This window comes from Phascolarctos cinereus, unplaced genomic scaffold, assembly GCF_003287225.1.
Source record: "Phascolarctos cinereus isolate Bilbo 61053 unplaced genomic scaffold, phaCin_HiC Scaffold_726;HRSCAF=1367, whole genome shotgun sequence".
Lineage (NCBI taxonomy): Eukaryota > Metazoa > Chordata > Mammalia > Diprotodontia > Phascolarctidae > Phascolarctos > Phascolarctos cinereus.
Window position 1 is genome coordinate 353,277,433 of NW_027556098.1, and position 14,111 is coordinate 353,291,543.

A 14,111-nucleotide genomic window follows, 5' to 3' on the forward strand; every position below is an offset into this window, starting at 1 on the left:
TAAGAACTAGAGGGCCTATTTTCTCCCATACCAATGGCATCACGCTCAAATAAAAATGGATCCCTAAGGCTGCTTATTGACTTGGAAAACCAGAAATTAACATTATCTGTGTTGTATTGTATTTTACCTAGTTAATTAAACATTCTACAATTGCATTTTAATCTGGTATATCCACACTGGTCCTGCAGCCACATGTTTGACACCTCTGCCCTGCACTACCTTAGACTCTAGGGATGGTGGGTTCAAATATAGCTTAATTCCTACATAGCCTTATTTCCACGAAGTTCATGCCCAAACATGGCATCAATGCTGGATGAATCCTGGCCTTAATTATCACTGGGCTGAGTCTTGAAGGTCACTTCCTAAGATCATTCCTTGCTACATGGTGCATTGATGCTGGGCTGGCTCCAAAACCTGGCATAGGCTTAGACTCCCAGATTCCTGCGGCTCACTCTCCTAAGCTCTAAATTAATACCCTTTACTGAAAACAGAGGCCAAGGACACAGGCCCATTTTGCAGAGCCACACTGACTCAGAAAGGAAAAGTCTTAAGGCTTTTAAAGTATAGTCTTTTATCAGATGTAGTCCACAGAATCAGAACACGAGACTACATCCGGGGAAATGAAGGAAGAAAAAGGCCAACTGGGACATCCTTGAAGATGTCTTGAGTTCTAGCAACATAACCACAATGCCTTCTCCTAAAAACACAGTGAGCAGACTGGAACTGGTTGCCGAATGTCTACACATGTTCCACCATCTCTCCAAGGTATTTCCATGAGTCCTGGAAGCAGAGCCTCTAGCTTCTCTTCAACAGGGGGAATTTCCACAAGCCAAGCATGCTGTGTGTGTGGTAGTACCATGCTTCACAAGTGTGTGAGGGTACGTGGTCTTTGCTGTTCCCCAGCTCTCTTTTATTTGGACTGGGTTGCTCTCTTCCTTTTAACTTGGAACCCAAATGTTAAGTTTCAGTTTAATACAGTGAGTTATACAACTAGAAAAAAATGCTCTCTCACACTCTGTGTCTGTCTGTAACTCTGTGTGTCTCTCTCTCACTCTCTCTCTGTTTATTTCTGTCTCTTGATCTGTATGTGTCTCTCTGTCCCTCTGTTTCTCTCTCTGTATCTCTGTCTTTCTGTCTCTCTCTGTCTCTGTCTCTCTGTCTCTCTCTGTGTGTCTCTGTCTCTGTCTCTGTCTCTCTCTCTCTCTCTCTCTCTCTCTCTCTCTCTCTCTCTCTCTCTCTGTCTCTCTCTATTTCGGTCTCTCTCTCTCTCAGGTATGCCAGCTCCTAGAATATTACACTTCAGGGAACAAGCTCTTTTGGAACACAAAACAGCTAGCTAATGAGAATCTAAAGCCATTAAGTCTTTCTTTTGAACTCATTCCTCTTTCTAATAGGATCAATATTTCTGTCTTAAGCCCTTATTTGACATTGGGTTATAAAGTCCTTCTAATTTTAGTCTAATGCCTAATGGGATCCTCTGTCCCATCCCCCATAACCATTTCAGTAACTCTAACAAATAATTTCCTGAAATGCTATATGGGTCCAAAGCAACACCATTTTCTTCAAATTACCCTCTCTCTTTAATTCATCATTGTTGTGTATAAACCAGAAAGGAGAAAGACATTGCAAGTCTTTGAGGAAAAGTTGAGTGTCTAAAATACTGATGACAAAGGTGATAAAATGAACTATAGATAATGTCTCTTAGTTATTCTTCAGTTTGGAAGTCTTAATTTATTTTTTAAAAATTTTAGCCAGGGTTTCATTCATTCATTCAACACAGATATCATTAGTGTGTGAAGTCCTATGCGCCAAACTAGGGACAGAAAGAAACATAGCACAGATATTGCTTATAGGCTAATAAAGGAGACATTACAAATACAAATAACTAAGACACAAGGGAGAAGACAATAAGTATAGGCAAAGTGCTGTGAATGATTCAAAGAGAGCTGGGAGGAAGGAAGGGAAAGTTTCATGAAAAGGGTGCCTCCTGAATTGTACATTGAAGGAAGAGAAGCATTTCAAAAGGAAAAAAAAATGAGGCAGAATCCATTGCAGGCAAGCAGACAGTGTGAGCAAAGGCAGAGAGATATGGAATTGTAGGAAAATGATATCCAAGAGAAAATAGTGAAATTTTGTTGGAACAAGGGGCACAGGAAGAATAGTAATATGGGATTAGGGTAGAAAAGTAATTTGAAGTCAGATTGTGGAGGGCCTTAAGTATCAGGATCAGAAGTATATTACTCTGAAGTTAAAGGTTTAAGTCCTGTTGGTTACCCTCCATTTGATTTAGCCTGTCTGCCAAGACAATTTTCTGTGGTGTGGCCACTGGGCATGCTACAACTTCTTGGAGCTACAGGTGAGAATTGGCTGCCTGATGAATCCTAAAAGTGAATGAGCAGCCCCAAAAAGGGCTCAACAAGTCCTCATAGCAGAGGTCCTACTTCTCCTAAACACCCCATATACCTCATACATACATGTACACATATACATATATATGACACACATACACATGTATCACAAGAAGTTGGAAAGTTGGTATTGGAGCTCTGGGGATAGACCAGGAATAAATAGATTTGGGAGTGATTTGCACTGAAGTAATTATTGAAGCCATTAAAGTGAGTGACAACACCATAGGAGATAATATAGAGTGAGAATAAGACCAAGGAAAAAAACTGAGTCTTTATTAAATGAGTGGGCAGAGGATGATGAAGTAGAAAAAGAGATCAAGATGAAATAACAGATAGAGGAATCATGAGTGCAGTATCAAAAAGCCATTAAAGCATCAAAGGAGTGAGCAACAGCATCAAATACAACAAAAAGATTCAAGGAGAATGAGGACTAAGGAAAGGTCTTTGGATTTGGTGATCAGGAAGTCAATGTTCTTTGAGATGGCAATTTCAATAAAGTGATAGGGAAGAAAACCATATTATGAGGGACTGAGGAATGAAGATAGCAAAAACAAATTTAAAACCATAGCTACTCCATTCTTATTTTTTTCTGCTTTCCAGTAACAAAAAAAGAAATGTTATGGTAGGATTTAATGGAGGGGGGAAAACAACTTACTAGTCATAACCATGACTGTTAATGGGGTTAGCTTACCCATAAAATGGAAGAGGATAGAAAAAATGAGTTAAAAAGTAAACCCTAGGAGGCACCAGAGTAGGATATCTGAAAGGATATTTATATGGGCTAAACATGCTTTAGCTAAATACTTGTTTATAATATCAAGTTAAGTCAAGTCATGTAAATAGGTATTTACTAAATGTTTAATGTGTTCCAGGCACTGGGCTAAGCACTAGGGATAAAAACAAAAGCGAAAAACAGGCCCTGGACTGAAAGACCTCACATTCTATTGGCATGTTACATGTTATGGCTGGAGTCCAAATTGCTAATGTTTGCAGAAGAATCACCCATGCTCTTATGCTAGAATCCATTGTGGTCTGGGAAAATTGTCAAACCCATTATTAGTCTGCTAATGTTGACATCAACCAGTGTTCAAAACAGTTCTCTCCCACAACCCCACCATATTTAATATGGATGATAAAGGGTCATAATTATTTTTGATAGTTGCTTACATTATAATAACATTTACCAATGAATTCTAGACCTGAGTCATAGTCTAGATATGACTTGAGGAAAATGGTGAGGTATACATATGTAAAGATTTAGCTCTTTAGACCAGTTCTCTTCTCACAGATGATGACATTCTTGTACAATGAACATGTGTATCATCTGAAGATGAGGGATAGCAATAATGAAGATATTTTTCTCAGGATGCTGTTTTCTCTCTTCCTCTTGGAACTTCAGCCACTGTGTTCACTGCTGTGAAATTGGGTACTTTTGTTTCAGACCCAAGTTTCTGTTATCTGAGATCAACGAAATAACTACCATGGGATATTTAATGAAAAAAAAGTAAATCCAATAATTTGCTATGTATACTCAGCCCAGTTAAAATACAAAGTTTCAGTGGCATATAGGTGGTGCAGTGGATAGAGGACCAGCACATGAGTCAGGACTACCTGAGTTCAAATCCAACTCAGACACTTACTAGCTGTGTGGCCCCGGGCAAGTCACTTAAAACCAATAGCCTCAAAAAACAAACAAACAAACAAACACAAAGATGCATGGAGAGTTAAAATGAGGAGCTGAAGTAGAATTTATTGTGCTTAAGCCAAAAGAAGAGTGACAATCGTTACTTCAGACAAGGCAATAATAATAATATATACCGGCATGAAAGATAAAACAAGGAAGCCAAATTACATTTAAAGGCATCATAAATAATGAAACAAAATCAATTTTAAATACATATGAACTAGATAGCATAACAACTAAATACTTAGAGGGAAACTGACTTGCCAGAATGCTTAGATTAAAAAGTTAATTATTATGGGTAACTTCAACATGCCTCTTAAATTTAAACAAACCTAACAGAAAGATAAACAAGAAATTAAGGATTAGAGCAGGAAATTGGAAGAAGTCAGATATTGTGGACATTGGTGATTTTAAATGGGAATATTAAAGAATATACATAGTTTTCAATATCAACGAGACCTTAAAAAAATTGATCACATTCTAGGGAAGTAAATGAAGACATGTGGAAGGGGGACTCTCCCAGATGCTGAAGAAGGGGAACACACCCTTTCAGTATCCTCATGTCCCCCATGATCCCAGGCTCATGCTTCAGGCCTCCATCCTTGTAGTTTAACTTCTGAAAGTGCCCAATGATGAAGAACAATCAAACTTCAGGGTTGTGTGTTCCCATGAGAAAGGACTGAAGTGTCACCTTCTAGGGTAAGTGTACTGCCTTCTTCATGTGAACTTTTCTCACCAATCTTTGTTGCTCTCAACTCCATTTCCCCTCCCCAGGTTAAGGTGTTGCCACCCTGAGCAGTATGGTCCATTCATATAAAACCAAACCACAAAGACATTCATTCAAGAAGTTGGACCACTACTGCTCTTCCCCCGTCCCCCAGGAAAGATCCATAAGGGCAAGTTTCCTTAAGAAATATACTCCATTACCCCTTGAGTGACACTTTGGCGCATGCTAGAGAGGAGGCTTGCTCAGATAGATGAAAGAGGATAGGTGTCAATCCCACACCCTAACATAGAAAACCCTGAGCACACGCTCTCGGATCTGCTGTGTCTTTACCCCATAGACAAGGGGGTTCAGTGCTGGTGGCACCAGGAGGTAGAGAGTGGCCAGAAGGACATGGACATGGTGGGGCACATTGTGACCAAAGCGATGAGTAAGGAAAGAAAATATCCCAGGAACATAGAAAACTAGGATGACACAGATATGTGAGCCACATGTACCAAACGCTTTGAGCCGGGCATCACGGCCAGGGACCCTCAGGACAGCACAGAGAATGAGGGAATAAGAGATGCCAATGGCAAACACATCAAATCCCACTACCAGCAGTGCTACCACTAGCCCATATGCACGATTCACAGTGGCATCTGAGCAGGCCAACTTCACCACAGCCATATGTTCACAATAGGCATGACTAATGACCACACTCTGGCAGAAAATAAGACGACGCAGCAAAATAGGGAAGGGTATGAGGAGAAGTATTCCCCGTGCCAGCACCACCAATCCGATACGCCCAATGACCCCTGGAGTGAGGATGGTCATGTGGTGCAGTGGGTGGCAGATAGCCACATAGCGATCCAGAGCCATGGCCACCAGCACACCTGACTCCATGGAAGAGAATGCATGGATAAAAAACATCTGGGTGAGGCAGGTAGGGTACCATATCTCACAGGAATGGGACATAAGCACAGCCAGGGCCTTGGGTGCTGTGGATGAGGCAAGGATGAGGTCAATGGCAGCCAGCATGGCCAAGAACAGGTACATTGGCTGATGGAGTGATGGGTCAGTTCGGATAATGAAGAGAATGGTGACATTGCCCACCAGGGCAAGAAGATACAGGCTCCCCAGAGGAAGTGCAATCCAATGCTGACTCTCTTCTAGCCCTGGGATACCCAGCAGATAGAAGGAAAAACTAGATCGTCCCCAGCTGGAGTTCCCCAGGCTTGTCATTCTAGATGCATACTGGACACTTTCAAGATGAGGAGGAAGGGGAGGAGAAGCTGCATTATAACCTCCCCATCTATGAATAGATGTCATTCTGTCCATACAGCTGTTTGCCACCATCTTTTTTAACTGGAAACAAACAAATAACTGCAAGGGAGAACAAAGTAAATTCAAAGAAGTATTTGCATGCAGCAAGAACTGAGAGAGACAAAGATGATGAACTGAGAAAGAAGTTTCCTTCCATGGAAAGTGGGAACTGAGAGAACTCTGTGTCTACGATGACACTGGTGTGGTCCTGCCTGGAGGCTGTGGGCTTGAGACCATAAAATGTGTTAATTCACCTCTGCAGAACTATAAGAAGATGAGGATCAGCTGGCATCTATCTCCCCAGTGGACAAAGCAAGAGGAAATTGGCATGAGCTGCAGTAGAACATTTAATAATTAGATAATAAAATGAATTTATTCGCTGTTGTCACTCTTCTTCAAATCACTTATTTGGGTTGAGATCACCAGCATCTTTTCAAGCATCCAGGTTTATAATCGTGGAGTCTAATTCTTCCTTCTCTCTCATGCTTCTATCCAGTCAGGTGCCTAGGTTTGTCAATTCTACCACTTTCCCAATTCTTATATCTTTCCCATTCTCCACACTCACACAGCCAGCATCCCGGTTCAAGCCCTCGTCCCCTCTCACATGGATGCTTGGAAAAATGTGCAAATTGGCCTACTTGGAGCTAGTCTCTCCCTTCTCTGATCAATCCTCCAGAATCTGCCAAAATTATCTTTCCAAAACTCAGGTTTGGGCCATATCACTTCCCTGCTCAAGACTTTTCCAATGGTCAATGACTCCAGAAAGCAGTTTACAATTATACTAAGTGACTAAAATATCTATATCCTTTGACACAGAGACACCATCACTAGGTATATACTCTAAGGAGGTCAAAGATTTTTTTAAAAGATCCTAAACACACCAATCACCATGAATTTGTTAAATGCATTTAATGTTAAGATTTCCTTTGAAACATGCCTTCCACTTTTCAGTGTTCAAGGTACAGATTGGGACACAAGGTTTTGAACATGGCCAATGTGGAAATTTGTTTTGTGGAGCTATGTACATTTTTGTGAGCACTTTATTTTTTAATTATTTATATGGGGCTAGGATAGTAGGAAGGAAAGATAATGAATGTTTATAAAAATAAATAAATACATGGATAATTTTAATGTAAAAAATGTCTACTGTGGACCAAGCACTCTTATGATAAAAATATAAAGACAAAAGTGGAATGTTTCCTGCTCCCAAAGAATTATGTAGGGTAGATGACATGTGTATATGTAGGTTCATTGAAATTTTTTAAATTGAAAAGGAACTAGGAGCTGGGAGAATCAAGAAGCACTTCATGTGGAAGGTAATGCTTGAGCTATGCCTTGAAGGGAATTAAGGATTTTGTTACTAAGGTGAAAAGGGAGTGAATTCCAGCAATGGGAAAAACCAGTGAAAAGACATAGTATGGGGAAATGGAGAGCTGTGTATAAAGTATAGTTAGAAGGCCTGATTGGCTGAACCAGAGTGTGAATGAAGGAGAAAAATGAATAATAAGGGCCAAATTGTAGTTGGAAACCAAGTTGTAAAGGACCTTATATGACAAAAAGAGTTTATGGTTCATTCTAAAAGTAATAGGGAGTCATACAATATACTTGCACAGGAGAGTGACAAGGTCAGACTTCCACTTTAGGAAAATTGCTATGATGTCTGTATGGGGGATAGACTGGAATGGGAAGAAATCAGAGTCAGAAAGGCCATATAAGAAGACATTGCAATAGACTAGGAGAAAAATGATGAGGACATGGATGAGGTGGGGACTGTATAAATGAAGATAAAAAGGAGAGAGTCAAGAGACGATGTAGAGGTGGAAATGATAAAGTGCAGTAACTAACTATTATCAAATGTGGGGTGAGTGAAGGTTAGAAGTTTAGGATGACACTAAGGTTGCAAAAGTAGGTAACTGAAGGGGGAGGTGTGTCCTTGATGAAAAAAAATAGGAAAGTTGAGAAGAAGTGTGGGTTTGGTAGGAAAGAAGAGTTTGGCCTTGGCCATATTGAGTTTGAGGTACCTGTGAGATATCCAGTTCAAAATATCCAGTAGGCAATTGGTGAAGGAGTACTGGAACTAAGGAAAGAAAGAAGGGCAGGATATAATCTGTGCAGAAATGATAAGGTCACCTATTAAGAGAATGTAGAAGAGAGAAGGGAGGAAAGCCCAGGAGGGAACTTTGGAATATGTCCAGTTGTGGATGATTGTCTAGTAAAGGAGACTGAGAAAGAACAGTCAAGAGGAGAACCAAAAGAGCAACACCGTAACAACCAAGAGAGAAGAGAGTAAACAGGAGAAGAGAGGGTGAACAACATTGTCAAATTCAACAGTGATATCAAGAAGGTTGAAAATTTAGGAAAGGACATCATGGTTCATAACTAAGAGATGTGGATAATTTCAGAAAGAGAGAGAAACTTCGGTTGAATAATCAAGTTGGAAGCAAGGATGCAAAGGACTGAGAAGTGCAAGGAAAGTGGAGGCAACCAGTATAGAAAGCTTTTTTTCTAGAAGTTTAATGGACAAAGAGAAGAGAGATATATGTAGATAGTTATTGGTAATGGCGAAGGTTTTTATGAATAGGAGAGACTTGGGCATGTTTGTAGGCAGCAGAGAAGGAGCCAGATAATAGGGTGATTGAAATTAAAGAAGGAAATGGGTGTGGGAGCCATTTGCTGGAGAAGAAAGAAGAGATGATCAATGATTCATACAGAAGAGATGCCCCAGGTAAAGAAGGTCAAATCTTCTTCAGGAACTGGAATAAAGGAGAGAATTGGGGCAGGGATCATTTGAAGGGGTTTTGAGATATAGAAGAGGAAAGAAGGAAACTCAGAAGTGAATTAATTCTAATTACTTATTAATACTTTAGTGGGGAGCGTCCTTAGCTATGAGTAGAAGGGAAAAAATGTAGAAGAAAAAAAGAAACTCACAAATGAATAGACTCTCTTTTTAGTAAAAAGTTCAGAGGGTTCACACCTGTGAGGGGTAGTTTAAGAAATTTGAGGAAGGGAAAAAAGTTTTGGAACATCCAAATGTATTTAGAACAGCACTTTTTGTCACAGCAAAGAATTGGAAGCGAAGTATATGCCCATCAACTGGGGAACGGCTAGCCGAGTTGTACAGGAATGTAATAAAATATTACTACACTGTAAGAAATGATCAATATAAAGAACACAGAGAAGCATAGGAAGATGTATATGAACTCATGCTAAGTAAAATACAAAGAACCAGGAAAACAATTACTACAACAAAGTAAATGAAAAGAACAGCAAAAAAAAAAAAAAAACCTGAATGCTGTGTAATATAATGAACAAGCCTGGCCTTGAAGAGCAGATGTTAAAATACACCACTGTCTCTTCTTTACATAGATAAGAAACTATGGATTCAGAAAATGTCTGTCTGCCAGATTCCATTGATATGTTAGCTCAACCAAACCATCCTTCTCTCTCTTTTTTATTCTTTGTTATAGAGGAAGTAGGAGTATATTTTGAAATAAAAGTGTTACAAAATTAAAAGATATTGATAATTTTTAAACTCTCAGTGGCTCATTTTTTCCTCAAGAATAAAGTACAAACACTTCTCCTCAACATTTGAGGATCTCCACAGCTTGTCTCCAAACTGCATTTCCAGGTTGATATATTTCATAGCACTCCTCTTCACAATGTCTTCCAGACAAAGCAAACTACTGTTTCTCAAACTTGACATTCCATATACTTCCTTCATATGTTTTGCACAAGCCATGGCCCATGCCTGGAATGAACTCCTTCCTCATCTTCTCTTCTCAGAATTCTTACTTTCTTGGTGGCACAAAAATATACCACTTCTTTGAACTTTCCATTATTTGTGCCTTCCTCCACATCTTGCCCAACTGTTAGCGTTCTCACTGTCATTAAACTGCCTTGTGTTTATTTATCTATTTACACATTATCTTGCCTCCTCCCCCAAACTACTACCATACCCTGCCACTACAAGAGGATGTAGCACACATACTGCTCTGGGAAATATTCTGGTTTCAAAACCTACTTATTTTATTTCTCAGTTCAGACCACAAGGACTGACTGGACGCTAGGAAATGAGAGTCATTCATTTTAATTCAATCTAATAAACATTTGTTAAGTACCTACTACATTCCAGACCCTGTGATGCAAACCCCAAAATGAAAATAGTCCCTGACTTTAAGCAACTTTTGTATTGGAGAAATAAAACCTAATGATATTAATGCCTTAATTAATAAATAAATAAAAATTAATAATATAATACATGACTAATTAATTACTATTTGATAATTATAATTTTATATTATTATTTATGTATTACATAATATAAATTTATATAAAATATAATTTGCATTTGTAATATGTTTATAATATAAAATGTTGAATTAATATAATTAGTTATAACAATACTATATAAATAATAAAGTGAATAAATGAATAAAAGATAAGTCAATACAAATATGTGCAAATTAAAAGAAAGCAAATTGGGGACATTACTAATATCTAGAAGGATTGTAAAAACTCACATGGAGGAGGTGGCACATGAACTAAAGCTTTAAGGAAGTTAGGGTTTCCATGAGGCAGCCACAAGGATGGATTGCATCCCAGACATGGAGAATGGCCTGTGTAAACTTGAGAGAGGAGAGGTGGAATGTCATGTATAAGGGACAGCTAGAAGCCATTTTGACTGGAATGGAAAGTGAAAATAGGGAATATTATAACTTTGAAATATAATTTAATATAATGTAATATGATATAATACAACCTTGAGATATCATTTTATACCTACCAGATTAGCTAAAATGATAGTAGAGGAAAGTAACAAATGTTGGAAAGGATGTGGAAAAATCAGGACACTAATTCATTGTTGGTGGAATTGTGAAATGATCCAGCCATTTGGGAGAGGCATTTGGAATTTTGTCCAAAGAGTTATTAAACTACCTATAACCTTTTGATTTTTTTTTTAGGCAATTGGGGTTACGTGACTTGCCCAGGGTCACACAACTAGTAAGTGTCAAGTGTTTGGTCTGAGGCCAGATTTGAACTCAGGTACTCCTGACTTCAGGGCTGGTGCTTTATCCACTGCACCATCTAGCTGCCCCCCCATACCCTTTTGAGAGCAATACCACTTCTTGGTCTATTTCCAAAGGTAATTAGGGAAAAAGGGAAAGAACCCATATGTTCTAGGATGTTTATAGCAGCTCTTTTTGTGGTGGCAAAGAAATGGAAATTACGGAGATGCCCATGAATTGGAGAATGGTGAAACAAGTTGTGATATATGATTGTGATGGGATACTACTGTGCTACAAGAAACGATGAGCAGGCAGACTTCATAAAAAACTGGAAATACATATGAACTGATTCTGAGAGAAATAAGCAGAACCAGGAGAATATTGTACACAGTAACTGCCACATTGTGTGATGACTAACTTTGACAGACATTTCTTCTTAGCAATGCAAGGATCTAAGACAACTCCAAAAGACTCATGATAGAAAATGCTGTGCACATCCAGAAAAATAACTATAGAGTCTGAATGAAGATCAAAGCATATTATTTGCTCTTTTTTTCTTTCCTCTTTCTCATGTTTTCTCCTGTTAGTTTTAATTCTTCTTTACAACCTAATTTTAAAATAGATTTGATATGAATGTATATGTTGAGCCTATATCAATTTACATGCCATCTTAGGGTGGGAGGAAGGGAGAGATGGGGAGAAAATTTGGAACTCAAAATCTTGTGGAGGTGAATGTTGAAAACTAAAAATAAATAAATTTATCAAAAGAATTTAAAAAAAAAAAGAAAAGGTGAGCTCAATGATTTTTTATATATGGAAGGACTTGCACTAAATAGTGAAAACTGAAATGAGCAGAACCAAATGAACATTGTACATGATAATAGCAATATTGTTTTAAGAATGACTTTGAGTTAATAAGTTATTTTGTCTATTATAAATACCCAAATCAACTATAAAGGACATATGAAGAAAGACATCTGCATCCAGAGAAAGAACTGATAAATAGAAGTATACATAGAATAATATTACATATACGTGTGTGTGTGTGTATACATATATATAGGTGTATATATGTATGTGTGTGTGTATGTGCATATATATACCTATTTCTTCTAATGGTAGCCATCTCTAAGGTGGGGGGGGAGGGTAAAAGAAGAGAAAAAAAGAAATCTATAATAATCTTGTTGTACGTTGGAAAGGAATAGAAAGTTGTACATTATAGATTTGCAGTTTCATATACAATCAATTTTTTGTTATACTATGTTGCGGAACTGCTAGCTTTATTCCATAAATTAAAAAGAAAATAAGGAAAAAAAAGGGAATGTAGGAAAATAACATCAAAAGACTAGAAAAATAGGTCAGACTTCTATTGTAGAGCTCTAGCTTTATACACCAAGATGAGAATTGTATATATTATACTAAAGGCAATAAGAAGTTATTGAAAATGTTTTAGTAGGAGTGAGACATGGCCAGGCAGTCTGTGTTTTAGGAATATCAATTTGTGAAGGATGGATTAGTGAGAGAAGACACTGGAAACCTAGGGACAAATTCATAAGCTATTGCAATAGTCCAATCAAGAAGCCATGAGGTTGTGGAAGTGGAAAGAAGGGCATGACAGTGTGCTAGATGTTGTATAGGTGCAATCAATACAATTTGGCAACTTATTGAATATAGGGGAGAGGAGAAAGGAAAAGGAAACATTGATCATGATTTCAAAATTTTGAGCCTGGATGACTAGAAAAATGGTCATCAACATAAATAATGAATTTTTTAAAAAGGGATGGGTGGAGTAATGTTATCACAAAAACAGGCACATAGAGAGGAAGAGGAGGAGGAGGAAGAGGAAGAGAGGGGAAAATGCACAGACAGATCAGCAGAAAGAAATAGGCTAGAGCAGAGACTGTGAGGAAACCCAAGAAATACAAATGAGGGGCACACTGCTTTCCCTCCCTCCTGGTCATGTCTTCTGAAACTATCCAAAGGTCTAAGCAAGTCTAATTTGGCCTAAATCTTGAATCTTTAGCCCTATCTCCTCCAGTTCTCTTCCCTTCCCCTTCCCTTAATCATCAACTACATTACCCTACTTAGAGCTCAGGAAACCATTATGCCTGAGGTGTATTGGGCACAAAAATATGTGGGTCAGCTAATTTCAGGGTTTCATCTGGGTCACAGAGTCTAAGTGTCATACAGAGAGAAGAAGGACAAAAGGAGTTAGAGAGAGAGAAGGATGAGGATGAAGTGGGGTGAGAGAAAAGGAAGGAGTGAAGAAGGAAGAGGAAGGAGAGAGGAAAGAGGCAACGTTCCAGTACTCTGAGCTGCTTGTTTAGGAAGTCTATTCATTAGCTGCAGAAGCCATGTGGCCTAACTCTGGGGAAATTTCAGTGCCTCAGGGATGGACAGAAACTGAGACGTGAAAAAGAAGCTACTCGATTTATGTGCCAAGAGCAGAAGGCTATGGTTTTAGGGAGACTCCATTTGGATCAGGATGTCCAAATGCTACTCCAGCCCTCTCCTACCCTCTTCATCTCCTTAGATAAACTGATTAGGGACAGCACTCTCCTCTTTGCTTCCTCCTGTAGAGATAACCCTCCTTCTGCCCTCAGAAGCTCTCTCTACTTCTAAGCCAGGTTCAGTTCAAGAGTGAAAACTGAGGCATGGAATCATGATATAGATAATGTTATGTTGGAGGGAGAGAAGAGGATAGAAGGAAAGACAGATCTGAAAAATGTAGAGTTGGAAGGAATGTTGGAATTTTCCTATCCCATCCCTTTCTTTACACAGGAGGAATTAGAGATTCAACAAGTTTAAGGTCACACAGCTGGTAAACAGCTGAGTTGAGCTACTGAGGTATATGATGATAGGTTCATAAACTGGTTATCTCTTCCCACACCTTGTGTTTTTGAGGAGCCCCATATTCGACATTTTTTTCATCTCACATGTATGTTGGTGTAGATCAGAGATACATAAACACATAGAATGTTAGA

General features: G+C 38.6%; 1 protein-coding gene across 1 annotated transcript; it reads right to left on the minus strand.

Moving 5' to 3' along the window:
* Positions 1-5,086: 5,086 nt before the first annotated feature.
* Positions 5,087-6,136, minus strand: LOC110200534 (olfactory receptor 52L1-like). Its single transcript, XM_020975911.2, has one exon. It carries the CDS (start codon positions 6,134-6,136, stop codon positions 5,087-5,089), a length of 1,050 nt encoding a protein of 349 aa, XP_020831570.2.
* Between the last annotated feature and the right edge of the window lie 7,975 nt (positions 6,137-14,111).